Genomic DNA, 26,138 nt, shown 5'->3' on the forward strand with positions numbered 1-26,138 from the left:
CTGCGAGGGAAATTGGATTTGATGTGCCTGTCTTACCTGTCCACGACATATTTGCATCGTTCATTTTTTAAAAATCAGGCTTTAATGCGTTTCTTTTTAATCTTAAATGAAACTGAACAGGTATTTTATGCTGCTCAATAAATAGTTGACTCCTATCGAGTCCTAAGACGCTTGAAGAATCACGTGGGCTGTTATGTACACCACGTCAATTAATTAATTTGGTAAGTAAGTTTGAAGCAACGTAGCATGGGATCATTTTCACATTTTTTTGGATCAGAATAAAAAGGATATTAATAAGAAAATGAGATCACGTGAAATTTATGGATATACTAATGTTGTTCAATAATTAAAAACATGTCATGTTGTAATAAAGAAGAGACAACATTTTTTTTTTGGAAAAAATAACCACCACATCCTTATTTTATAGTACTACTTTTGGTCCTTAATATAAGATGACGTTTGATTTTTATTTTATTCATAAACATAAGACCCCTATCAACTTTATTTTTCATATTTATCTAATTTTTCTCAAGATAGTCCCTCTAATAACGGTAGTTTTAAGTTTTAACCAATAAATTTGATTAGTAAAGATATTTTAAAAAAGATAACAGCTACTTGTTATAAATAACTAATTCATTAAGCAAGCATTTAAAACTTCAAATCTTCTCAACACTCTTTTAATCCAGTGAGTACATGGGCTCAAATCGGACTGCAAAGCCCATTGACTTGCCCATGAAACTCAGTGATCTTGGCCCAAGTCGACGACTAAATGGATTTCATTCCCATGCTATGCCTTAGCTGCACGACGTCGTTTCCACCGTCTGTACTATCTGAAATCCTAACCCCCTTTGCCTCCTCTCTCCTAATGCCGGCGACACCTTCCCTCTCACTAGCAGAAGACATCGCCCGAGTCTCTGATCTTCACTTCTGCTGCTTCCGTAGAACCTCCCGCTGCGTTCTTCGTCAGTCTTCCTTTCGTTCTCGGCGGAATCTCTCTCGGTGCGTGGGTGAGATTCTCCAGCCGTTTCTATCGTTCAAGGCTCAATCCTTCAGGTAATTTCTTCTACTTTTCTGAATCCCGACTACTTTTGTAATTTTAAATGTATTGCTTATGGGCTCTGGCAGAGAAGCTTTTTAGATTGATAATTGTAAAGGCGGGTTTTCCATATCCTGCATTATGTTTTGCTTTATATTTGTATTTTGGGTTTTCATACAACATGAAACATCTATCGAACTTCATATATTGGTTTATGCGAATGGTGGGGGGTTTACTTGCTCGCTGGAGGAAATATGGAGAGGGCAAGGGGTTATACGCTTGTACTGTACAATAAAATGGATATTAAAATAAGGAGTTTAGAGCTCAGCTTTCATGAATTATGAGGGGGAAAAGGGTGTTACGGTTGAGCACCCTTGCTGTCTGCTAGATTAGTCGTCCGTCGCAACAATCAGCTTTCGATCTTATTGGCGTTGTTCTCAACGTCTTATCTTTTTAAACCATTTAAGTTTCTCTTAAACGCCTTTCTTTTTGAATCAATCAGATGGCTTTGAGAGGGGTTTGGCAACTGCAGAAGCTGATTGTGAGCTATTGTGATTGGGGTGGAAGTAGCAGAGGAATAAGGTATGCTTCTCATTATTATAATTTCAAGTTTTGGTTTGCATTTTAATCAGGGTTTATTTGTTTGTAGCGTTTTGTTCAAAATTAATTGCAAGGGTGAATTTAAGTACTGCTGTATCCAACATGCCGTTATATAGGGTTATATTGCTCTCGTGATCTGTTTCTTTCATTCGACGATAATAAAGTGTGATGTACTTTCATTATATTCAGTCATCAATAGCCGATATGTAAGTTAACAGCCATGCTCATTTCACCTTAAGTTATTTATTCCCCGCTATGAACTAAAGAATGATTTTGAAAATTATGAATAGTCCCTTGGTTTTATTGCAAATTTCCTCATTCATGACCTTATGTTTGATATTCATACTAGGTCTAGTAGTTATAGGTTACCAATTTTGATATATTCCAAAACACATTTTTCTTGTACACTAAATAATACTCCTCCGGTCCTTGTTATAAGACCCAATTTGACTTTTTATTTGGTCTTAATTATAAGACCCAATCCATTTTGTCTCTTATATTTATGCATTTTTTTCCAAGACAATCTTTCTAATAATGATAGTTTTAGCCAATATACTTAATTAGCAAGGATATTTTAGGAATGACAACACTTATTTATTATAAATAACCAACTTAACTTACTTCCTTAATCTCCTCAAATAAGTCAATTGAGTCTTATAATTAGGACTGGAGGAGTACAATTTTTCTCACAAAAAAAGAATACAATTTTTTTGGGCTTTGTATGCTTCCTTTGGAAGAAGTTTTCCTTTCGTTTTGGCTGTGCCATTCTTGTGGGTTGTAAAAGATGTTTCCTTACGTGAATCTGTGAACTTTACATTGACCATCCGCCATTTCTTAAAGAGATGGTTGGTGTTTTTCAATGACAAGTAGTTCTTGCTTGTACGGTGCTTTTACTGTCATATTTTTTCGCACCTATATTTTATTGTCTTATTGTTAGTGACTTTGAACTTGGAATCATTGCATTTTACTTTTTAGAATTCAGTTAAATGCAGGATTTAAACTTATACCACTTCTTGCTGATTCATTTCTCCTCCCTGTTGCCTTGTCTGTTGTGATGTAGGGCATTTATGGAGTCTCAGTTGCCAGTTTTTAAGGAGAGGAATCCTCAACTAGAGGTGGTTACAGAACTTATTCGTGGTCAGCATCCCCATCTGAAGGGCTTCTACAGTAAGACTTTCAAGCGCACACGTAAATTGTAACTTAATTGCTGAAACTTCTATGAAGTTTTAATTGGAAGATTCTCTTATGAAATGCAGAGAACAAAAACCAGAGGGTGGTATGTGTGAAGAATATGGATCCAGATGACATACTTCTCCATGCGACCAGGCTTAGGAATGCGTTAGGAAGAAAAGTTATAAAACTGAGGACTAGACATGTGACCAAGCATCCCAGTGTGCAAGGTACATGGACAACTGATGTGAAATTTTAAGTTGCTCAGATCTGTGGTACGAGGAATCCTTCTTGCTGCGAAAGTTTAAGTTGCTCAGCTTTTTAACTTGCCCCAATCACTGAGAACTTATCAAATATTTGTTATAAGGTACAAGTTCTTGAATAGACCTTAGAAATTTTAATTTTTGCTTCTGATTGCTCATCTCCCGTTCTCCACTCTTATATTGCGCAGTGAATTGAGCTTTAACTGCATCGCAGATCAGGGTTCGTAAGACGTATCATACTTAATGTATTTCCACTAGTCTTCAGTTTTATAGGGGCATTTTCGTAGGCTCGGCAAACTTCATTTGGTTATGATCTGAAAGAGAGAACTAGAACACCGTTCTTTTAACCTTCTGTAACGCGTCCATGTGGTTCTCTCATGCTTTGAAATGGCTGCAAGCATTTCTCCATCTTCGTAATTTCCCGATAAATCCCACGTCGTACTTGAGTTTTGATGTGTAATTGAGAAACCATTGGAGGAAGCAGGGGAAGCAAGCCACTGCGTCGAAAGCAAACCCCTCCCGTGGAGGATCAAAATAAGATCTTAAAATATGTAACATTTGATTTTGTTGCACACATGGTCGCATATTATGATTATATTACCTCCGGTGTTTAATGTAAGCTAGTTTGACTTTTATTTTGATTTTAAATATAAGACTTTAATTTACTTTGTCTCTTATATTTTTTTTTAAGGTAGTTTTTGTAGTAATAGTAGTTTTAGCTAATATACTTGATTAATAAGGATATCTTGAAGAAAAAAAACACATTTATTATAAATAACTTAATTAACTAATTTTTTTAATTGACTCAAAATAGTTAATTAGTTCTTATATTAAGGATTGGGGTAGTACTGAGCATTCAAAATACGGTGGGTACATGATTAAGGGAATGGGAAAGTCAAGGAACTGAACAAACTTAAAAACCTCGAAAAGTTTAAGATGCTGTTTATGGCGAATGGGGAATCATCAAACCATATTTTGAATCATTATATTATATGGAATGATATCGCTTTGCAACATTAAGAAATGATAACTGGTATGAATTATTCCATAGCCTCATACTATTTCAGGTTGTTTTTAAATTAAACGAAGAATGAGACCATAAAATTATTAGAGAAGCTTAATCCGCATGAAACCCAAAAAAAAAAAATCATAGTTTTAATTTAATTTTTTATAGTTTTGATTTAGTTCTTTTTTTTAAACAGAAAAGAGTCAATTTTATTGATATTTCAAAAAAAAAAAAAAACACTCACAAATAGAGAAAGCAGTAATTTTGATTTAGTTCTTCAATTCCAGGAATTATCAATATCAATATGCAACTGCAAATAGCGTGGCCTTGCCACGTGCCATCAGTTTTTGGCTTCTATTGTTCATTTTGCCCCTAATTTCAAACTCCATGGAGATTGTTCCGGTTAATTAAAAACATACTTCTTTTTAATATGATCGAATTATGAAATATAACAAGTTTGTTCTTTCAATTCCTTTAATTTTAATTTAATCTTTTCATTTCTACTTGATATAAAAGTAATATGTGTTTGATATTTGTCTTTTGACTTCACATCCCTACATCAAGGATCATTTACAAATATTAAAAAAAATGAAATGAGTATTTTTTAGAAACCTCAAATTATAAACTAAAGATCATCTTATAATATCAAAATTAAAAAAAAAAACAAATGAAACCTAAAAGTCAAGAACTGAAATCCTTAGAGTATTAGTAGTTTAGTACAATGACAAAGTCATCATTTATTGGTACGAAAATAATTGTGAACAAGAACAAACAAACAAAAACACCAGGAAGAAATATATATATATATATATATATATATGAACTTAAAATAATAATTTATTTACTCAGAAACAGTGATGAGAACAAGTGGTGCAAGATGAAGTACTGATAGGATAGCTAGGGTTGTTCAAGACATGGAATGGAATTAGGATAGATTTGTTCCTGTTCCATCCTGATAAATAGAAATAGGATAGAAAATTTGTCTTGTGTTCTGTTTCATCCTGGTGTTGTCTAGGTCCTTTTGTCTCCTTTTTTGTCTAAAAAAAAAATGTTTTTGCCTTGTGGTTAGACCTATTACAATGGATTTTGGTTTTTTTTATCCCTCCTATTTTTAGTTTTTTGAGCTTAGCCTTTTTGAAAGTATCTTTTGTTTTTTTTTCCTTTTTTTTTGGGCTCAACCCTCTCAAACAAAAGCCCAAATAAATAATAATAAGTAATATGATAACTCCAAAATTTATTTTCATCATTTCAAAAATCATAAACTACTATAAAAGCTCTAAATAAAAAAATAATCATTCAACTATATATGTGTTGAAAGCTAAAAATATAAACATCTTGTATTACACACGCCTTAAACATTTTGTATTTTTAACATTTAATAATTATAATATGATAAAAAAATTGAAAAAAATTACTATTAGGACGGGATGATCCCATCCCGTCTTGTCCTGTCCTAATATGACTAGGACTGGGACGGGCCTATTTTGAATACCTCTAAACATAGTTAGTGTTAACTAACTATAATGGAAGATCAAATTAGGATGCAGTGGAAATAACAAAGGGCAAGCAATGCTGGTCACAAAGTTGTACTTAATGTGCTTCACCCCACCCCCATTCTTTAATCAAATACAAACCAGTATCCAATTTTGAGCAGTTCTATTGCTTAAAGGTCTAGTAGTACATTCCCAGCACTGAATAATATGCAGACTAGTCTCATGAGACATAAAACATTTAAAGTTGATATAATTCCTTGAGATTGTAAGGTTGTGCCACCCTGTGATCTTCATTCCAAATTAGGTCAGAGATTTGATGGTATGCTTTTTCAGTAGGATGAACAGCATCAAAGATCAAATAGTCTTCCACATCATTACACACTTCATACTCTTTCACAATAGTCCTTTTCCCCCCACAGCTTTGCCATCCTCTGTACGGACCACCACCACAACATCCCATTTTGCTTTCCTTGAAGCCTTTTTAAGTATCACAGAACCAATACTGATCAATAAGTTTGAAGACTATAAAGAATTATTTAAGATTACAGAACAGAGCAGGATAGGCTGAAATGGAACTTATATTACCATATTTTGAAGGTGACTTTATTCTTACACTAAGTGAAGTGTAAAAATCAATGTATGAGTATTTAAACCCTTCTAGCTGAGCTTCGAGTCCACGGAGGGCTTCACTTAGTGCTTCATTGTGTAATTTTACAACTTGTGTAACATTTTCAACGCAGCCATCTTGAGCTGGTGGGATAAGTGCTTTAATTAGAGGCAGGCATCCTAAAGGAGGCAGGTTTAGGAATCCAAACTTTCTCCCTCCTTTCTTATATATTTCCTGGGGAAAAAAAAAAACTAGTTCAATCTCAGATTGAAACCTTCAAATTGCCAATCAGACAGATTAAAAAGTTTTCAGAACTTATGAATAAACACTTACTTTGACCACACTGGTCATGTTGCCGATCACCATGTCAACATATTTTTCTTTAGGGTACGTCGGAAACCTGGAAGAGTTAGAAACGAAACGTACAAAGTAATCATTGGTTCCCATGCTAAACAAGAAGATAGCTTTGGATGATAATCTCTTGGCTTCTTCATCTCCCAGCCTCTGCTTCAGCAATCGCACCATATCATTGAAATTCCTGAGTTGACCATTAAGGTCTATAACCTTAGAAAAAGTTCAATGCAGAGTCAACAATTTACTCTTTCAATAATGTTTCTGCCATAATTATAGTAACTTAGATCAAGTTACCATCTTATCGGTTCCTTGTAAGATTAGTTTTATTTGGAAGGGAGAAGGAGCATTACATAGGATCAGCTAGCAAGCAGGCAGTTTAAGGAAGAATCTGATTACCATTTTCTGTTATCGTTATTTAGCTACACGCACCTGTCTAAATAGGATTACCATTTTAATCTGATAATAAAAAAGGAAATCAACAAAATTAAAAATAACACCAGAGCATAGAATTTTGTCCTGATAAGCTCTACATTGTGAAAAATTAAAAGCGCATTTTTCCTATGCTAAAAATGTAATAGAAAAGCATTTAGCTTCTAAAGGGAGAATCACATACAAATCCTTGATTGGTTTCAACAAGGGCACCAGCACCAGCTGATGCAAAATTTGCGCCATCAGCATATTGTTGAAAACCAGGTTGGAGGTATGGCGGTATAAACGGCAGCTTTGCATATTCAGCTGAGACAAGGGTTCAATGTTAGACAAACTCATGTTGAAACATAAAATATATTCCCACATAGACTTAGCCTATATGAGTTATGAATCAACATGTGAGCATGCCAAAGATCAGTACAACATGAAAGCAGCCTAAAGCACAGATGCAAATCTATTACCAATGAAGTCTGGAATCAGGCGTCCATTAGAAGGTCTTCCGGAAGGATACTTAAAAGTAGTATTCCCATACGGCCAGAAATTTGCCTGGAAATCAGCTGCTGTGTTGATGTAGTTATTGTTTCCAACATCAAATATTGAGTCTCCAAATATGAATAGGGCCACATGTTCTTTTGGCAAACAAAAGAAGCCATGGCAGATATAAAGGCCGGCACTGAGAACCAAGAAACAAATATGAATCGTTGAATTTTCCATTCTGTACTTGATTAATGTTTTCTCATCTATATTTCGCAGTTAGCAGCTGCTATTTTTATAGGAAGAGCTCATCCATTTTTAAATTGGACCAGATACAGTTTGGTTTCTTGAAAGGCTAAAATTTCAGGGCAAATCCTTGCTGATATAAGCCATTGCGTTATCAGCAGATTGTCTGTTCAAACTTTAATTCAAGATGACTCTGCAGTTAACGTCAATCAGTGCTTTGAATAACTCAAACATAATGCAATAGCCGGGTGCTTTCAACTTTTGCTAGTCAAAGTTTTCCCTTCTATTTAATAATATTGTTGAACTTTTTCTGTTTCTTTCCTTTTGGTTGTTTTCTTCAAATAAACTTTTCACTGTATGATTCCTTACTAAGTTTAATATCCGCCATCAAGTCCTTGATTTGTACTGTTTTTCTCTAGTGCACTGATATGCGTTTTGGAAGGGTAAAGATAAATTCAAAGCATGAAATGAGTTCTGCACTCGACTAAAATCTTATTAAATTAAATTATATGCATAATTTTTATATCTATTATTCTGTTCAGTCTTCTTTGGATTAACATTGCAGTAATGAGAATTAATTTTCAATTTTCTTTCGCTGTTCTTCGTTAATTTGGGCATATCAATAGAAAAGTTAATGAAATTTTAATCTGATCTATAAAACATGGATACAATTATCTTCATCTGTCTGACATGTTGGACAGCAAACTCATGTAACTTCATATGGAGCTAATTGCATTGATATCCGTGATTCCGGAAACTTTCCAGATGATGTCCAGTATCTGAAGAATGGGATATACCGAGGAAGAAGATACAAATTGAAGGGCAAAAAGCTCTGAATTTATTTCACGCAATTATTGAACAGAGAAGCTCCGTATGAGCCATTTATGTGATTAGCTAATAACAGAGCTGGAAACGGATGATGTTCTGTTCATTCAAAATCGAAATAGTTGTCTTAGATTGTAAGGCTTGTTGACTGTGAGATTCCCACTCCACATCAGCTGAGAGAGAAGCTGATTAGCCTTATCAGTTGGGTGAGCAGAATCGAAGAACAAATATTCACTGACATTCTTGCATAACTTGTACTTCTTTATCCCTCTCTTGCCTCCACAGCTATTATCTCCTCTGTAAGGGCCACCCCCGCAACAAGCCACACTCCCTTCTTTGAAACCTTTCAAATAACCAGAGATCAGCAAATTGGTAGGAAAATGCCAACAATCTAAAGCATTCGATAATTTTCAAATCTTAGTACCAGAAATTCAATCTTCTAAAAAAGTTTTATTTACATGTTATGATTTGAGCAGAGAAACCAGTTTACTTTGGAAATGGACATCCATATTTCATGTCACTTCCCGTGGCGTTTTAGAGATGTTACTGTAGCAAAGGCTAAGAGTAATGTTCACAAACAGTTTCGAGATATACCATATTTTGAAGGGTATTTCATCACTTGAAGAGCCGAATCGTAGAAGTCAAACACTGAATATTTGAATCCGTCGAGCTGTTTCTCCAGCTTCAGAAGCATTCTCGAGAACTCATCGTTGTGGATCCTTGCAACTTCTAACAGCTTTTCATCGCAAGCGCCTTTGGTCCCATTCACGATCATTTTTGCTCCAGGAGAACAACCCGCAGGACCCACATTAACAAATCCAAACTTCCTTCCTCCTATGGTATGAATCTCCTGAAATCAAAGCTACCGTGAAGTTTCAGAACTATGAACAAAAGGGAAGAAGCAGAAGAGAACAAAGTAAGAAAATTTGAAGCGAAAAAGGCGAAATTTAATTAGCTGCATTAACATACTTTGATCGCGGTTGTTAGGTTTCCAATCACAATATCAATGAATTGTTGTTGAGAGTAACGAAGAAACACACTTGAATTTGAGCCGAAACGTGCTCCATAGTCATTGGCTCCAATGCTAACCAAGTGCACGGCTTTGGAAAAAAATGCCTTGGCTTCTGCATTCCCCAGTTTCTTCCTCAATACATTGCTTACATTCTTGTAATAACTCACCTGGGTATTTAGGTCTAGCACCTAGAATAGACAAGTAACTTAGGATTTCTTGCATTTTCCATAATAACACAATCAAGTCGTGACTATATATATCTATGTGGGTTGATGATAGTGTAAACTGATCTCACATATTCTGGAGGAGAAGTTTCAACCAAAGCGCCAGCTCCAGCCGATGCAAAATTTATCCCATAAACATAGTAATGTTCAGAATCTGGATGCAGATATGGTAATATCAGCGGCAACTTAGCATATTCAGCTGCAACAACAATTCGATTCAAGTAATTCCAATTACCAGATATGAATTATAGATGATATCGTAACTGCAGTTTTGTAATAATCTCAGAGGATTCATAAAGGTAACAAAAATCTTTGCCCCAGACATAGAACTTAATTAGCGTACCAATGAAATCTGGAATAATACGTCCATCAGAGAATCTGCCAGATGGGTAGTTGAAGAAGGTTTGACCATATGGGGGATAGTTAGCCTTGTTTGCCGGGAAAGAAGGGCTGAGATAGTTATTGATTCCTGCGTCGAATAGAGAATCCCCAAATACGAACAAGGAAGCTTCTTTCTCATGCAACAAGCATCTATTCCCAGAACAGTTGGTGATTTGATTAGCAATACTCATCAAGAACACCGACAAATACGCATAGATCATCCTTAAACTCGCCATATCGCCACTTGCTTGGTTACTTCTTACTCAGTTTGATGTACTATTGCTTTCGTTGGCTTTGGGTTCTCTCATAAAATAATATAATAACCAGAGACAAATGATTTCAATACACGTTTTCTCAAATAAGTTAAAATATGGACAATGACATAGATGATCGAGGGAGTATCCAAGTCGTAATTTGAACAACATGTCTTTCAACTTCAATCCAGGAGATCGTTGTTTTGAAAAGTCTGATAAAGAGTTAAAGACTAATCGAAACAAGGCAAGTCTGAGAAAGAGTTGAATTACTGAATAGTAGAGTCGTGGAGATCCGCGAAACCTGAGATTTTTTAGAGCCGTCAACCACAAAGTGTTGACTTTGACTTACTATTTAAGTGTTACAACTTGTACAACTTACAAGTAATTGCAGCTAGGGGAAGAAAACACTGAATTTATTTTCATACAAAGTGAAATGGGGAGGTACATGCTCGGAAGCAAATACTCCTCCGGTCCTTAATATAAGACCCATTTAACTAATTTGATTAGATTAAGGAAGTTAGGTAAGTTAGTTAATTATAAGAAAAGTGACACATTTTTCCTAAAACACCATAATCATCTTTCTTAATACCCCTCTCCTTCTTCTACTTGATTATGGTTGAGAGAGTATCCATAGGGGTAATTTAGAGAAAATTGATAAATATGAGAAATGGATCTTATATTTAGGACCAAAACCAACTCAAGAATTGGGTCCTATATTAAGGACCGGAGGAGTATTATTTAATCAATCAAAGTACAACAACTTAAAATTCGAAGAGTTGCTCCATATTGTAAGGCTTATTGAAAGTGAGATTTGCAGACCACATCAGGGATGAGAAATGCTGATTAGCCTTCTCGGTGGGATGAGGAGAGTCGAAGAAGACGTAGTCATTCACATTCTCACATAACTCGTACTTTTTTATTCCTCTTTTACCCCCACAGCTATCATCTCCCCGGTATGCTCCACCTCCACAGCATGCCACTTTCCCTTCTTTGAAACCTGCTCATCATAATTCCAATAATTCGATAAGTATCACAACCACGACCTTCTCTGTGTGTGTGTGTGTGTGTGTGTGTTAACTTTCGATTCTTCTTGACCTATGATTATGCTGGGATTTGAAAGTTTCTGTTTCTCAGTATTCAATCCTGAAACAGGGGGCTCCTCCTCTGTTTTTCTGGCAACATTTTATGAGTAAAGCAGAGAGGCATTTGGCCAAAAAAAAAAAAAACAGAGAAGCAGACGATCCATATTCAATTTTATGCGAAGAACACTGTGAACTAAATAACGTGGGACGTTGAAAAGTAAGAGTTTCAATACAGATACCATATTTGGAAGGGTATTTCATCAACTGAGAAAGTGAACTGTAGAAATCGAAGACTGAGTATTTGAACCCCGCGAGCTGTTTCTGAAGCTTCTGGAGCATTGTCGGAAGTTCAACATTGTGTAGCTTTGCAGATTCTATCATTTCTTCATTACATTTATATCCTTCTACTGTAAACCTAATGGTCGGAGTGCAACCTATAGGACCCATATTCACAAACGCAAATTTCCTTCCTCCTAGGTTGTGAATTTCCTGTAAAACAACACATATTTTTAGAATTATGAGCAAATGGGTAGGACCAACAGAGAAGAAAGCAAGAAACTTGAACGTTAATTTCTGTTATATATAAATCCACATACTTTTATGGCATCCGTGATGTTGCCAATCACAATATCCACTAACTGGTGTTTAGAGTAACGAAGAAGATCACTGGAATTTGAGACGAAACGTGCTCCATAGTCATTGGCTCCAACACTGAAAAGGTGCACCGATCTGGACAACAATGTTTTGGCTTCTTTATTCCCCAGTTTCTTCCTCAGAACATCTCTCACATTCTTGTAATATTTCACCTGTGTATTTAAGTCTACCAACTGAAAATAAACGTAGAAAAAATGTATTAACTTTAGAAGCAAATTACGATCACCTCTTCAGCAATGTCGCATATAATTTAAATAAATGACCACATTAACACTAGAAGATAATGAGACTAATAACATACGATTCCTTCACTAGTTTCAATCAGAGCTCCAGATCCCCCTGATGCAAAATTAACCCCAAAGATATAATCATCAAGGGACGATGCTGGATGCAGATATGGTAGTAAGAGTGGCAACTTGGCATATTCAGCTGCATCCACAACAAAGTTGAACTCATAAAACATATGACAAAACATTCATGTGAACATAATTATGCAGATACAAAGCCAGAGAACTTCTAAGTGAATGTATTCAGTTGATCACTGATACACACGCGCGCACCAATGAAATCTGGGATGACTCTTCCGTCGGAAAACCTGCCGGTGGGATACTTGAAGAAAGTTTTGCCGTACGGTTCGAAGTTTGCCTGAGCTGAAGTGGTGGTGTTGATGTAGTTGTTGTTTCCGACGTCAAATAGCGAGTCACCAAATATGAATAAGGCTGCTTGCTTTTCCGGCAGGCAGATTTTGCTTTGGCAGCAAGTGATTTGAATAGAAACGATAGCATAAAAAACCATGGAATACATGAAAACTCTTAAACTTCCCATGATGGCACTTGTCTTGTATGTTGCCGCTGTGTCAAACATTTGGTTGCAGAGGTCACAATTTATAGTCTTCATTAGAGATTTTTTCTCGAGCAAATTTCAGTCCCCCCCTCCCCCGGAGGGGAATTAGTTAAATTCACAGGTATATTACCCATCGTAAACTTTTCTTTGCGACATATATTCCAATGGATAGATGGCATACAACTAACAACGTATACATGTCAAACTTCAAAATAAGATAGAGAATGGGAAAAGTACATTAAATTTAGCCGTCCCCTTAATCCGATGAACGAGTCATAGGAATGCTTATTATTAGTTTATATTACATCTAGTTCTTAATATAAGAGTCAGTTGACTAATTTGAATACATTAAGAAAATTTGTCAAGTTAGTTATTTATTAGGTGTTTTTTTTTCCCTAGAATACTCTTGCTAATCATATATATTAGTTATAACTGTCATTTGATGAAATCTTTAACATATGCAACCTCTACAAAAACTATTTTGAAAAAAAAAAGTTAAATATAAGAAACAAAGTAAATTGGGATCTTAGATTTAAAACCAAATTAAAAGTCAAGCTAATTCTTATATTAAGAACCGGAGATAGTATTATACTATTCCTCCTCTTCTGACTGCTATATATATATTTTGGTCCAACTACTGACTGCTATATACACCAAACTAATTAACGCCATTCAAACTTTGAAGTCAAAGAGTTGTTTCAGGTTGTAAGGAAAGTGAAATCAGCATTTGCAATCCACATGGGGTTGGCGAAACGATAAGCAGCAGCTTCTGTAGGATGAGCAGAATCAAAGAAGACGTGTTCATTAACATTGTCGCATAACCTCATATTCTTCAACCCCTCTTTTGCCTCCAAAGCTATAATCTCCTCTGTATGCTCCATCGCCACAGCAAGCCACCTCCCCTTTTTGAAATCTTCCCAATAACAATTTACAAATCATGTTTACTTACAATATTACTGAAAAAATATTTGGGATTCTGGAGTATTTTTTTTCAGTAACACTTATTATTAGCCTAAAATAAATTTTCATGCAATTTTACCATTCAAGTTTTTTTTTTTTTAGTACTAACAAACACCCTAAACTTAAAATACTGACTGTTGTTATTGAAAAAATACGTTAAGGTGTTTGTTGGATACACCAAAAATCATTTTAAAATATTGAGTATTATTGAAAAAAAATATTTTAAGACAGCAGCTAGGTGCATTAAAAATTAATTTAAAATATTGAGTGTTGGAAAATACCTCAAAAATGTTACTGAACATGCAACTAATAATTTTGCAGGGCATACCATATTTGGAAGGTTATTTTGTTAGTTCAACAAGGGCACTGTAAAAGTCAGTGAGAGAATATTTGAATCCCTCAAGTTGGTTCTCCGGTTTCTGAAGCATTGTGGGAAGAGCTCTATTGTTTAATCTTGCAATTGCTGAAGCTTTCTTCTTCCCGGCACGCATCTAGGCTGCTTCCATTTACAAGCAACCTTACTATTGGAAAACAGTTAATAGGACCCACATTAAAAACCCCGAACTTTCTTCCATCTTCCCTGTAAATTCCCTGCAATTTTATACGTAAAGTTGAGAATTGTTAGATCGAGGAACACCAATTCTCGTAAACATACCTATATATATAGCTGTTGGAATGGAAAGAGTTTAAATCTTTTCTCATACTTGGACGACGCTTGATTTGTTGCCAATCACAACATCAACAAATTCTTGAGGATCTGGAAGCACAGGAGTGCTTGAGTTTGTGAACAAAACGGCACCATAATCATTGCCTCCAGCGTTAATAATGTAGACACTAGACAGCTCTTCCCAGAAATGCCTTGGCTTCTCGATCTCCTAGTTTCTTCTTCAATAGCTTGCTAACTTGTTTGAAGTAACTTGCCTGAGTTTGCAGGCCTATCACCTAAAGTAATAAAGAATATAGCCTTAAGGCTTCTCAATCATCATCCACTGCACACTATAATTTAATAGTGAGACTAGTTAGTGACAGCTTACAGTTCCTTGACGAGTTTCAACCAAAGCTCCAGATCCTGCTGATGCAAAATTAGCCCCAAAGATATAATCATCAGGGTACGATGCTGGATGGTAGTAATAGCGGTAACACGGCATATTCAGCTGCATCCACAACAAAATTAAACTCAATTATAAAAAGCTTGACGCAGCATTAATATTAATATAATTGCATATACAAAGCCAGGCAATGCTCTAAAAGAATGTATTGAGATGATATCGGTCACTACATATATACCAATGAAATCTGGTATGACCCATGCATCGGAAAATATGCCGTTGGGATGCTTGAAGAAAGTTTCGCCGTATGGATCGAAGTTTGCCAGAAGAAAAGTGGTGGTATTGATGTAGTTGTTGCTTCCAACGTCAAATACTGATTCTCCAAATGTGAATAAGGCTGCTTTGCTTCTTAGGGAGTCGGATTTTTCTTTGGCACGAGTGATTTGAACAAAAACGATAACATTAAGAACATGAAATACATGAAAGCCCCAGAATTCCCATATTCGCACCTGTCTCTTATGGTGCCGCGTCAAAGATTTGGAGGCAAATTTCACAATATATAGTTCTCATTAGAGTATTTGTTTTACTAATTATATACGTATAATCCCTTGAATTTTGGATTATCTTCAAATAACTTCTCTAAGCCTTAAATCTTGACAATAAATCTCTCTAAAATTTTGAATTTTTACAAATCGGGAGTCAAATTATTTTGTCAAATCAAATTTTTACTTTATATGTAATTCAAGGAAAAGCAGTGATAATCAAAGTGCTTTTTAATTTGAATAACAAATTTTAAATGCATTACATTGACGCCCCCAATTCATTACAAAATCATAGTTAACTACCCAATTCATTACAAAATCATAGTTAACTATGTCATAGTTTGGTGTTGGTTCCAAATTTCTTGGTCCAGCAAAACTCTCATATGCACATCATACATAATGGTCTTGCTTTATAAATTTGCTTTTATCTCGAATTATTTGACCATGTTTCTTTTCTTGTTTCTCAAGATATTCCCTTGCTTTTAGGAGTTCTCTCCTGGGACCTTGGTCTTGAACTTGTATTTTGTTTTGAACATTTTATCGTTGTCTTTATAATATATTTTCATAAAACATAATGAATCATATTGTACGTCCTACCATTTTCTTTTTGTGAAATTACTCCCTCCTCCCCGCAATTACTGCCTTCCTCATAAGTTGTGTCAAAGCTGTATTGTGTATTTTGTCTGTCGCCATCAAATTTTCCCTTTTAATGTAATGTAGTTGAATGAATCATTGTATTTTGTCTGTTGCTTCCTCCCCCACAACGTACATTCTATGTACCCTCCCCTCCATCAATCAAACACATGGGGCGTTTAGTCCCCCAGCGATACCCCCTAACTGATTGTGAAAGGTTATACTAAGTTTTTAATATAAGAGGTAGACAACTAATTTAGAGATATTAAAAAAATTAGTTAAATTAATTATTTATAATAAATATGTGTTGGCTTTCTTAAACTATCTTCATTCAATTAAGTATATTGAAACTATACTTGAGTGGACATACTTTACAATTAATAGAGATATTTTTTAGAACACTTCATAAATTTAAGAGACAAAGTGAATTGAAATTTTATATTTAGGATCGCCAACTAGTTTTTATATTTAGGACCGGAGGCAGTACAATCCATTTATTAACTGATTCAATTTTAAGAGTATACGCATTAATTATACAAGAGCGACTTCATTTATTGAACAACGCTTACCTATAGGGCGCGCAGAGCCATGATACGACATGGATAGAGATGTTTATGGTTTAAGCAGTACACAACAATGAAACCAACCATGCATTATTCGTGACGTGGACTTAGGAATATATATATCTATATAAAAGAGCTACATGTTGAAGAGTTGCTTGAGATTGTAAGGGTGAGTGAAATCACTATTCCCAGTCCACATGAGGCTGGCGAAATGTTGAGCAGCAGTTTCTGTAGGATGGCTAGAATCGAAGAAGACATAGTCATTAATATTGTCGCATAGCTCAAATTCTTCAATCCCTCTTTTGCCTCCGCAGCTATTATCTCCTCTGTATGCGCCTCCTCCACAGCAAGCCACCTCCCCTTCTAAGAAACCTTAATCCCAATTACAATCACAAATCATTATTACTTACAAATTAAATTACTGATACGAAGTTAATAACTTTGTAGGGCATACCATATTTGAAAGGGTATTTCATTACGTCAACAAGAGCACCGTAAAAGTCAGTGAGTGAGTACTTGAGTCCCTCAAGTTGTTTCTCCAGCTTCTGAAGCATTGTGGGAAGAGCTCTTCTGTGTAATCTTGCGTTTGCTGAAGCTTCTTCTTCCTGGCACGCTTCTAAGCTGCTTATGTTCTTCATCATCCTGAATATTGGGAAACAATTCATAGGACCCACATTAAGCAATCCGAGTTTTCTTCCGCCTTCCTTGTAAATTTCCCGCAATTTATAATACACGAGTCTTAGGTCAGCTACAGGAAAAACAATTCGCGCACGTAAGTATATATATCTTTGGCATACTTGTATGACGCTTGTTATGTTGCCAATCACGACATCGACAAGTTGTTGTGGACGGTAAGGAAGAACGACAGTGCTGGAGGTCGTCAAGAAAGGGGCAGAATAGTCATTTCCTCCTATGCTGAAAATATACACAGCATTGGATAACAATGCCTTGGCTTCTACATCTCCCAGTTTCTGCTTCAACAGCTTGCTAACTTGTTTGAAGTGACTCACTTGAGTTTTCAGGTCTATCACCTGAAAATGTGCAACAAAATAATGTTTAAATTATCGGGAGGGCCTGTAAATCATATACTCCACTTCAACTTGCACAATAATATAATATAACAGTGAGACGAATTAATGGCATACAGTTCCTTGACGAGTTTCAGGCAGAGCTCCAGATCCTGCTGATGCAAAATTAGCCCCAAAGATATGATCATCAAGGTACGATGCTGGATGCAGATATGGCAGTAACAGCGGTAACTTGGCATATTCAGCTGCATCCACAACAAAATTAGACTAAAAAAAAACTTGACAAAACATTAATATGAATATAATTGCAGATACCGAACCAGACAACTTCTAAAAGAATGTAGAGACGATGAGTCACACACGCACACATACACATGTGTACCGATGAAATCCGGAATGACCCGTCCATCGGAAAATCTGCCCGTGGGATACTTGAAGAAGGTTTCGCCGTATGGATGGAAGTTTGCACGACCGAAAATGGTGGTATTGATGTAGTTGTTGTTTCCGACATCAAATAGTGAGTCTCCAAATATGAATAAGGCTGCTTGCTTCTGCGGGATGCAGATTTTGCCTTGGCTGACAGGGATTTGAATAGAAACGACAGTATAAAAAACCATGAAAGACACGAAAAGCTTTAAACTTCCCATGTTGGCACTTGTCTCGTATGTTGCTGTGTTAAAGATTTTGGTTGCAAATTTCACAATATATAGTCCTCATTAGAGTTTTTTCCCCCTAATTTTACATAATATTCTAAATTTTGGGTTGCCTTCAAATAACTTTTTTTTCATTCTTAAAACTTGACCATGATTCTCATTAAAAATTAAATATATACAGAATATTACCTTTGTTGTAACTTGTCTCAGTTTAAAGTCAAATTATTTTGATTATCAATAAAGTCAAACTATTTTGTCAAACCAAATTTTTACTTTATTGATAATTCAAGGGAAAATACTCTCAAACAAAGTACCTTTTAATTAAATAACTTCTTTAGTCCTTCAAATTGCGTTTGTTTGAATACAAATTTGATACTACAGTGACTTGGACAGAAAGTAATAGACAAGAAAGGAGGAATTTAAAACTAGTCTAAGATTATTATATTCAAATGTCTTAATCTGTTTGTGTCATTGATGACGACTTTGAGGGAGAACAAAAATAGAATAACAAATTTCCGAAAAGTGAGTCTAACTATTCAAAACACTGGGGGAAATAGTGACTTTCCAAGTAAAACTTTTTCAAGTGTTCGATGTTAATCTTCCAAAAATAGCTTTTACAGTTAAACTTCCCCAATCCAAAGCAAATTATGTGCTTTGTTTAAAAGAATAATTTCAACTGCTCGGAAAAAAAAATGTTAAACAAATAAATTGTACGTGAATTTTTTGATAAGTTAACTTTTTGAGAAATTAAAAATAATTTCGAATATAAAATATTTTAATGTGCACGGCCTTGATTATTTATATTTTATGATTTTTTTTTCAGCATTATTTATGCCAATAGCTTAATCATGAAAAAAGATCGTATTCAAATGGAACACGTTACCATGCCGCTGGATCGATCTCCAAATGATATATTTCTTTATATATGTGTGCGCGCGCGCGCGCGCTCTATATGGACATTCATGTCAGGATGGATGATTTGCAAATATTTTAGCCATTGAAGACTTTTCTTTGCGACACATATTCCAATGGGTACGCCGTACAATCAATAGCGTCTAGGAAAGTACATTTAGTCTTTCGTTAATCCCATGAATTAAGTCATAGGAAAGCTTATTATTAGTTTATATTCCCCTTGTACTCACAGCTGTATACAATAAACTAATTAGACCACTTCGATCAAATTCCAAAGAGCTGTTTGAGATTGTAAGGGTGAGTGAAATTCCCAGTTCCAGTCCACATGAGGCTGGCGAAATGTTGAGCAGAAGCTTCTGTAGGATGAACAGAATCAAAGAAGACATGTTCATTAACATTGTCGCATAACTCATAATCTTCAATCCCTCTTTTCCCTCCACAGCTATTATCTCCTCTGTATGCCCCACCTCCACAGCAAGCCACATCCCCTTCTTTGAAACCTTCCCAACAACAATTACAAATCATGATCGGTTACAATATTACTGATAAATATTTTATTGTGTACGTCTCAAGTAATTAAATGCAGGCAATAATTCTTTGGCGCATATACCATATTTGGAAGGGTATTTCATTAGTTCAACCAGGGCACTGTAAAAGTCAGTGAGAGAGTATTTGAATCCCTTAAGTTGCTTCTCCAGTTTCTGAAGCATTGTGGGAAGAGCTCTATTGTGTAATCTTGCAATTGCTGAAGCTGCTTCTTCCTGGCACGCATCTAGGCTGCTTCCATTTACAAGCATCCTTGCTATTGGAAAACAGTTAATAGGACCCACATTAGAAAACCCGAATTTTCTTCCACCTTCCTCGTAAATTTCCTGCAATTTTATACATAAAGTTCAGAATTGTTTGATCGATTAACAATTCTAGTAAACATACCTATATATATTGCTGTTGGAATGGAACAGGTTTCAATCTTTTTTCATACTTGGATGACGCTTGATATGTTGCCAATCACAATATCAACAAATCCTTGAGGATTTGGAATAGCATGAGTGCTTGAGTTTGTGAACAAAACGGCACCATAATCATTGCTTCCAGCGTTAATAATATAGACAGATCTTGCTAGAAATGCCTTGGCTCCTCGATCTCCTAGTTTCTTCTTCAATAGCTTACTAACTCGTTTGAAGTAGCTTGCCTGAGTTTGCAGGTCTGTCACCTGAAGTAATTAAGAAAATAACCTTTAAATTATCATGAAGGCTTCTCAATCATAATCCCCTGTTCATTAGAATTTATTGAGACTAATTAATTAACGACATACAGTTCCTTGACGAGTTTCAACCAGGGCTCCAGATCCCGCTGATGCAAAATTAGCCCCAAAGATATAATCAAGGTACGATGCTGGATGAAGATATGGTAGTATCAGCGGTAGCTTGGCATATTCAGCTACATCCACAACAAAATTAAAGTTAGAAAACACTTGACAAAGCTAGACAAGTTTTAAAAGAATGTCTTGAGACGATCGATCTACATATATACCAACGAAATCTGGGATGACCCTTCCATCGGAAAATCTGCCGGTGGGATACCTGAAGAAAGTTCCGCCGTATGGTTCGAAGTTTGCCTGAGCTGAAGTGGTGGTGTTAATGTAGTTATTGTTTCCGACATCAAATAGTGAGTCTCCAAGTATGAATAAGGCTGCTTGCTTCTCCGGGATGCACATTCTGCTTTGGCTGATGGTGATTTGAATAGAAACCATAGCATAAAAGCGCAGGAAATACACGGAAACCCTTAAACTTCCCATGTTCGCACTTGTCTCTTATGTTGCAGTGTCGAAGATTGGATTGCAAATTTCACAATATATAGTCCTTTACAAAGTTTTTCTAACTATATATAATCTCCTGAATTTTGGGTTAGCTTCAAAGAATTTCTTTAACCCTTAAAACTTGACAATTAATCTCTCTAAACTTTTGAATTTATACAAACGGTTGACCTTAATGCTGTCATTTGTCTCACATTTTAAAGTCAAATTATTTTGATTATCCACAAGGTGAGATTATTTTTTCAAATCTAATTATTAATTTATAGACAATTCAAGGAAAAGCACTCACAACCAAAGTGCTTTTAATTAAATAACTTCTTTGATGCCTTTATAAATTGCTTGGATGGTTTGAATAGCAAATTTGAAATGCATTACAATGACTTGGCCAAGAAGTAATAGACTAGAAAGAGGAAAGAGGAATTCAAAATTAGTCTCAGATTATTATTATATTCAGATGTCTTAATTTGTTTGTGTCATTGATGATGAATTTGAGGGAGAATTAAGAATCATACTACCTCTGGTCCTAAATATAAGAGCTACTTGACTAATTTAAACAGATTAAGAAAATAAGTTAAGTTAGTTATTTATAATAAATATGTGTTGTCTTTTATAAAATATTCCTGCTAATTAAGTTAATTAGTTAGAACTACCATTATTAGAAAGATTATATTGAGAAAAAAATAAATAAATATGAGAGATAAAATGAATTAGAGTTTTATATTTAGAACTAAAATAAAAATCAAATAAGATTTTAAATTAAAAACCAGAGGTAGCATAAGCAAACCGCTAGCTGGCCCAAAAAAATTACAGCTAACGGCTCCATTCGCGGGAGCGTTCTTCTGAATTTCTTAATATATTTACCCTCTTTAACACACATTGATTATTGACGACAATGGTGATGATTAAAAAGCACAACATTTTGGGAGTTTCAAGAATAGATGTATAGCACTACAAAGTAAAGTTTATTTGACTTTGGGAAAAGTGTCATTTTAGGACTTGTTAGACTATTAATTCCCTCCATTCCCAATTGCAATTGTACCTTGTCTGAGGTTTTGCACATTCTATGTACTAGTATCTTTTTAAAATTTCAAAACAGTAATCCTTATGACTGGCTAGCTTTAATTTATTGAACACATAATATGTATACGCGAATAAGTTTGCTAATATACTCAATATTTTAATGTATTAATTGCATTGTTTAATCCAATTATGTGCTTAAACTTTAAAAAGGCTTGCACTCTAAAATAGAGGGTGAGTGGTACCCCACATGAACTAAAATTCCATTATTTATTATTTAATCCCCTCTTAGTCGGTAGAAGAAGGAACATAATTATAGGTAGTTGAATGAGGGTATAGTTGGAAAGGAAAAAAATAAATCATGGACTTGAATAATTTTAAAACAACAATAATTTTGAAAAAGATAAAACAAATGAAACAAAAGAAATCTATTTTTAACAAAAGAAATTTTTTAATAATATTGAAAAAAAATTACAAAGAATTCAAAGAACAGTAGTAACTGAATAGTAAGCGAGAACAAAGAAATCAAAATACAAACAAACTGAACAGTGAAAGTAAACAAATCTGTCTTGAAAAACAGAGAATAAAAGCTATCTTCAAGAGACAGGAAAATCATCCCATTTGATCGTGGCTTGTCTCTAGAGTTGAACTTCTGATATGCGTTCTTAATAACGGCTACTTTGCCAGTGTTCTTCTAAGCATTTGAAACAAAAATAATTTTTGGCCACTTATATTTCTGACGTATGTTAGTTAATTAAGGAATACGTGGCTAATATATTGTTAGATGCTTATCCATTTGCATTGCGTAATGGCTTTATTAAAAAAAAAAAAAAGTATTGCGTAATGGCTACCGCTTATCAATTAAAAATAAATGAGAACGGATAAAGTTAATAATCATTACATTACATTGACTCTATGGTTGAGTATGAATTAATTTATTTTAATGATTTTGTATTATACGAGAGCAATTTTAACAAACACTATTATTTTAGGTTAATCGAAATCTTACAATATGAGAGCGTGGGAGTGTGTGTTTCTTTTGGGTTTTCCAATTTTTAGTCTTATAGTTCAAATAAACCATATTTTCATTGAAAACTACAAGTTTCTTCTGTAATTTGCATCGACTAGGTAGAGCTCAGGGTGTCAGTATAAAACTTAAGGAGAGTCATATTATTCACAAAGTATGAATATTGTCATATTTCTTAGTTCTTTCAATTTTTTCCACTCATTTTATTGAGTTTTTTGCAACTTAATTTCTTTCTCTATTTTTTATATTTTAATAAAACTTCAATATTGAATTAATGATTAAAACGTTAGAAAATTAAATTATCATCTTTAGTGTGCTGAACAAAATAGTGTTATGTGAATTGGAGCTTGAAGAATGTAAAGGTTAGCTAGGTGTGAATACACACGCGCACATCTTGATAATGATAGACGAGTCATCAATACCAAACTTGTAGAGGTAGAATTCAGCAAAATCAAACCAAAATTTCTGAGCTGATAGAGCCTGATACTTTTATGTTAAAGTTTGACCAGACATTAAAGAATTTGTCGAAAGCAACTATTATTATTATTATGATGTTGGTGTGGTTTGACTATAATTTAGTATGTATGATAAGAATATGAATAAATATTATTCAATATATTTTTATTTTTCATGCACATTCTTTAAATTATATTAACTTAATTAAAATTAAATATGTCCGATAATAAAACCTTGAATTGATGCCTTGACTTGTTCAATATATAATGTGTGATCTAGTCCTGAAAGCATTGCCAAATACATGTGAGATGAGGCGACTTATTAATTTCCTTTCACATCAGCGCGAAATACACAAGCATAATGAGATAAGGAAAAATCATTATAAATTCTTAAGGAAATAATATAATTACCAAAAAAATTCAATAACAAGTCTCAGTGACAAATCATGATTTCATGACTTCTTAGTAGAACCTATCCGCTTGTTATGAGATTTTTTTTTTTTTGGAATTTCATTTTTTCTTAACATCACATGATGATTTTCCGAGTCAAACACTTGTATCAAACAAGGACAGACTCTCCAAATAATATATATTTCTTATATTTTTTCCTGCTATTCACTAGTATTCTAACCATCGAAGACTTTTTTTAAGAGGTATATCCCAAGTGATAATATATGCATGCCGCAGCGGAATATAAATCAATAACGTCTTTGCCAAGCTATAATAACATATAGACAAGTTTAAGACGCAGATAAATGGATCTTTTGAATAGTAACACTTGCAATATGTATATAGAGAAACAGAAAAGTACAAGGTGTTTCCTATCCTATCGATTGTTGACTCAGGAAAGGTTATTATTAGATTATGTTCCCCTTTACGTACTGTCGGACTGCTTCAATAAGCTAATCGGCGCGATTCAAACTTGAAATTCAAAGAGCTGTTTCACATTGTAAGGCTGAGTGAAATGATTGTCTCCACTCCACATGAGCTCGGCAAAATATTGATTAGCTCTGTCCGTATGATGAACAGAATCAAAATAGACATAATCATTAACATTCTCACATAACTCAAATTCTTCAATCCCTCTTTTCCCTCCACAGCTAAAATCTCCTCTATACGCTCCTCCTCCGCAGCAACCCACCTCCCCTTCTTTGAAACCTTACCAACCACAGTCAAAACAAATCATATGATTAATTGCAAAATCACTGACTACTTGCATAAATATTTTATTGTGTAATTTAATTAGTACAATAATGTTACAAAGTTCTTAGGGCTTACCGTAGTTGGAGGGGAATTTCATGACTTCAATAAGAGCGCCGTAATAGTCAGTGAGAGAGTATTGGAATCCCTCAAGTTGTTTCTCCAACTTCTCAAGCATTTTGGGAAGAGCTGTTCTGTGTAATCTTGCGATTGCTGAACCTTCTTCTTCCAGGCACGCATCTAAGCTGCTTCCATTCATAAATCTCCTTATTATTGGATAGCAATTACTAGGACCCACGTTAAGCAATCCGAATTTTCTTCCGCCGGCTTCGTAAATTTCCTGCAGTTTATAATGCATATATAGAGGCTCAGGATTATATATATATATATATATATATATATTGCAAGAGAAAATAAAAATAACTCTCCTCCATCGTAATATTGAAAGGCAATATATAAGTTTGCAATCTTTCTCATGCCTGGATGACGCTTGATATGTTTCCAATAACGGCATCAACAAATTCTCGAGGGTCTTTAATACCAACGGTACTTGAGTTTGAGAACAGAAAGGATGTATAATCATTGTCTCCAACGGCAATAATGTAGACAGCATTTCCTAGAAATGCCTTGGCTTCTCCAACTCCCAGTTTCTGCTTCAAGTGCTTGCTAACTTGTTTGAAGTAACTTGCTTGAGTTTTCAGGTCGATCACCTAAAAATGAGTAAGAAAATAAAACTATCATGAAGGCTTGCAAATCATAGTCCACGACATATATATGCTTTGCAATAATAATGATATCGACTAATGACATACAAGTCCTTGACGAGTTTCAACCAAAGCTCCAGATCCTGCTGATGCAAAATTGGCCCCCAAGATATAATCATCGAGGTACGATGCTGGATGCAGATATGGTAGCAACAGCGGCACCTTGGCATATTCGGGTGCATCCACAAGATTAAACTCAAAAAGACTTGACAAAACATTAATATGAATATAATTGCAGATACAAAACCAGACGAATTCTAAAATAATGTACTGAGACGATGAGTCAGATATATATATGTACCAATGAAGTCGGGGATGACCCGTCCATCGGAAAATCTGCCAGTGGAATACTTGAAGAAAGTTTCGCCGTATGGATCGAAGTTTGCCTGAGCTAAAATGGTGCTATTGATGTAGTTATTGTTTCCGACATCAAATTGTGAGTCTCCAAATATGAATAAGGCCACTTGCTTTTTCGGAAGGCAGATTTTGCTTTGGCAGCAAGTGATTTGAATAGAAACCATAGCATAAAAAACCATGAAACACATGAAAACCCTTAAACTTCCCAT

General features: G+C 34.9%; 7 protein-coding genes across 12 annotated transcripts; 1 reads left to right on the forward strand and 6 right to left on the reverse strand.

Annotated features, from left to right (window-relative positions):
• Window positions 1-844: 844 nt before the first annotated feature.
• On the forward strand, window positions 845-3,341 carry LOC114721603 (54S ribosomal protein L51, mitochondrial). 2 transcript variants are annotated; one of them, XM_028907463.1, is made up of 4 exons: window positions 845-1,007; window positions 1,539-1,618; window positions 2,697-2,803; window positions 2,893-3,341. In XM_028907463.1, the coding sequence occupies exons 2-4, from the start codon at window positions 1,539-1,541 to the stop codon at window positions 3,063-3,065; spliced, it is 360 nt and encodes a 119-aa protein (XP_028763296.1). In that variant the 5' UTR covers window positions 845-1,007; the 3' UTR covers window positions 3,066-3,341. The 2 variants fall into 2 exon arrangements, with proteins under 2 accessions (XP_028763296.1, XP_028763295.1); XM_028907462.1 differs by having other exon boundaries at window positions 846-1,053.
• Window positions 3,342-5,559: 2,218 nt separating this feature from the next.
• Window positions 5,560-7,749, reverse strand: LOC114721607 (GDSL esterase/lipase 2-like). Its single transcript, XM_028907468.1, has 5 exons — window positions 7,420-7,749; window positions 7,143-7,264; window positions 6,509-6,739; window positions 6,154-6,409; window positions 5,560-6,045 (listed from the first exon to the last, which is right to left on the reverse strand). The coding sequence occupies exons 1-5, from the start codon at window positions 7,670-7,672 to the stop codon at window positions 5,807-5,809; spliced, it is 1,101 nt and encodes a 366-aa protein (XP_028763301.1). The 5' UTR covers window positions 7,673-7,749; the 3' UTR covers window positions 5,560-5,806.
• A 560-nt stretch (window positions 7,750-8,309) lies between these two features.
• On the reverse strand, window positions 8,310-10,395 carry LOC114721605 (GDSL esterase/lipase 2). Its single transcript, XM_028907466.1, has 5 exons — window positions 10,083-10,395; window positions 9,811-9,938; window positions 9,473-9,703; window positions 9,098-9,353; window positions 8,310-8,846 (listed from the first exon to the last, which is right to left on the reverse strand). Exons 1-5 carry the CDS (start codon window positions 10,354-10,356, stop codon window positions 8,611-8,613), a joined length of 1,125 nt encoding a protein of 374 aa, XP_028763299.1. The 5' UTR covers window positions 10,357-10,395; the 3' UTR covers window positions 8,310-8,610.
• Window positions 10,396-10,665: 270 nt separating this feature from the next.
• Window positions 10,666-12,944, reverse strand: LOC114721594 (GDSL esterase/lipase 1-like). Its single transcript, XM_028907455.1, has 6 exons — window positions 12,671-12,944; window positions 12,412-12,539; window positions 12,053-12,283; window positions 11,696-11,945; window positions 11,107-11,371; window positions 10,666-10,834 (listed from the first exon to the last, which is right to left on the reverse strand). The coding sequence occupies exons 1-5, from the start codon at window positions 12,933-12,935 to the stop codon at window positions 11,136-11,138; spliced, it is 1,110 nt and encodes a 369-aa protein (XP_028763288.1). The 5' UTR covers window positions 12,936-12,944; the 3' UTR covers window positions 10,666-10,834; window positions 11,107-11,135.
• A 1,803-nt stretch (window positions 12,945-14,747) lies between these two features.
• On the reverse strand, window positions 14,748-15,463 carry LOC114721597 (GDSL esterase/lipase 5-like). Its single transcript, XM_028907458.1, has 4 exons — window positions 15,442-15,463; window positions 15,220-15,335; window positions 14,948-15,067; window positions 14,748-14,855 (listed from the first exon to the last, which is right to left on the reverse strand). Exons 1-4 carry the CDS (start codon window positions 15,461-15,463, stop codon window positions 14,748-14,750), a joined length of 366 nt encoding a protein of 121 aa, XP_028763291.1.
• A 1,240-nt stretch (window positions 15,464-16,703) lies between these two features.
• Window positions 16,704-21,168, reverse strand: LOC114721593 (GDSL esterase/lipase 5-like). 5 transcript variants are annotated; one of them, XM_028907449.1, is made up of 5 exons: window positions 20,827-21,168; window positions 20,609-20,733; window positions 17,498-17,731; window positions 17,155-17,416; window positions 16,704-17,072 (listed from the first exon to the last, which is right to left on the reverse strand). In XM_028907449.1, exons 1-5 carry the CDS (start codon window positions 21,089-21,091, stop codon window positions 16,837-16,839), a joined length of 1,122 nt encoding a protein of 373 aa, XP_028763282.1. In that variant the 5' UTR covers window positions 21,092-21,168; the 3' UTR covers window positions 16,704-16,836. The 5 variants fall into 5 exon arrangements, with proteins under 5 accessions (XP_028763282.1, XP_028763285.1, XP_028763284.1 ...); XM_028907452.1 differs by lacking the exon at window positions 17,498-17,731 and adding an exon at window positions 20,276-20,506; XM_028907451.1 differs by lacking the exons at window positions 17,155-17,416; window positions 17,498-17,731 and adding exons at window positions 19,904-20,165; window positions 20,276-20,506.
• A 3,207-nt stretch (window positions 21,169-24,375) lies between these two features.
• On the reverse strand, window positions 24,376-26,138 carry LOC114721598 (GDSL esterase/lipase 3-like). Its single transcript, XM_028907459.1, has 5 exons — window positions 25,924-26,138; window positions 25,621-25,777; window positions 25,288-25,518; window positions 24,887-25,148; window positions 24,376-24,766 (listed from the first exon to the last, which is right to left on the reverse strand). Exons 1-5 carry the CDS (start codon window positions 26,136-26,138, stop codon window positions 24,525-24,527), a joined length of 1,107 nt encoding a protein of 368 aa, XP_028763292.1. The 3' UTR covers window positions 24,376-24,524.

This window comes from Neltuma alba, unplaced genomic scaffold (genome assembly GCF_004799145.2).
Source record: "Neltuma alba isolate B1F8T4 unplaced genomic scaffold, ASM479914v2 tig00012048_pilon, whole genome shotgun sequence".
Lineage (NCBI taxonomy): Eukaryota > Viridiplantae > Streptophyta > Magnoliopsida > Fabales > Fabaceae > Neltuma > Neltuma alba.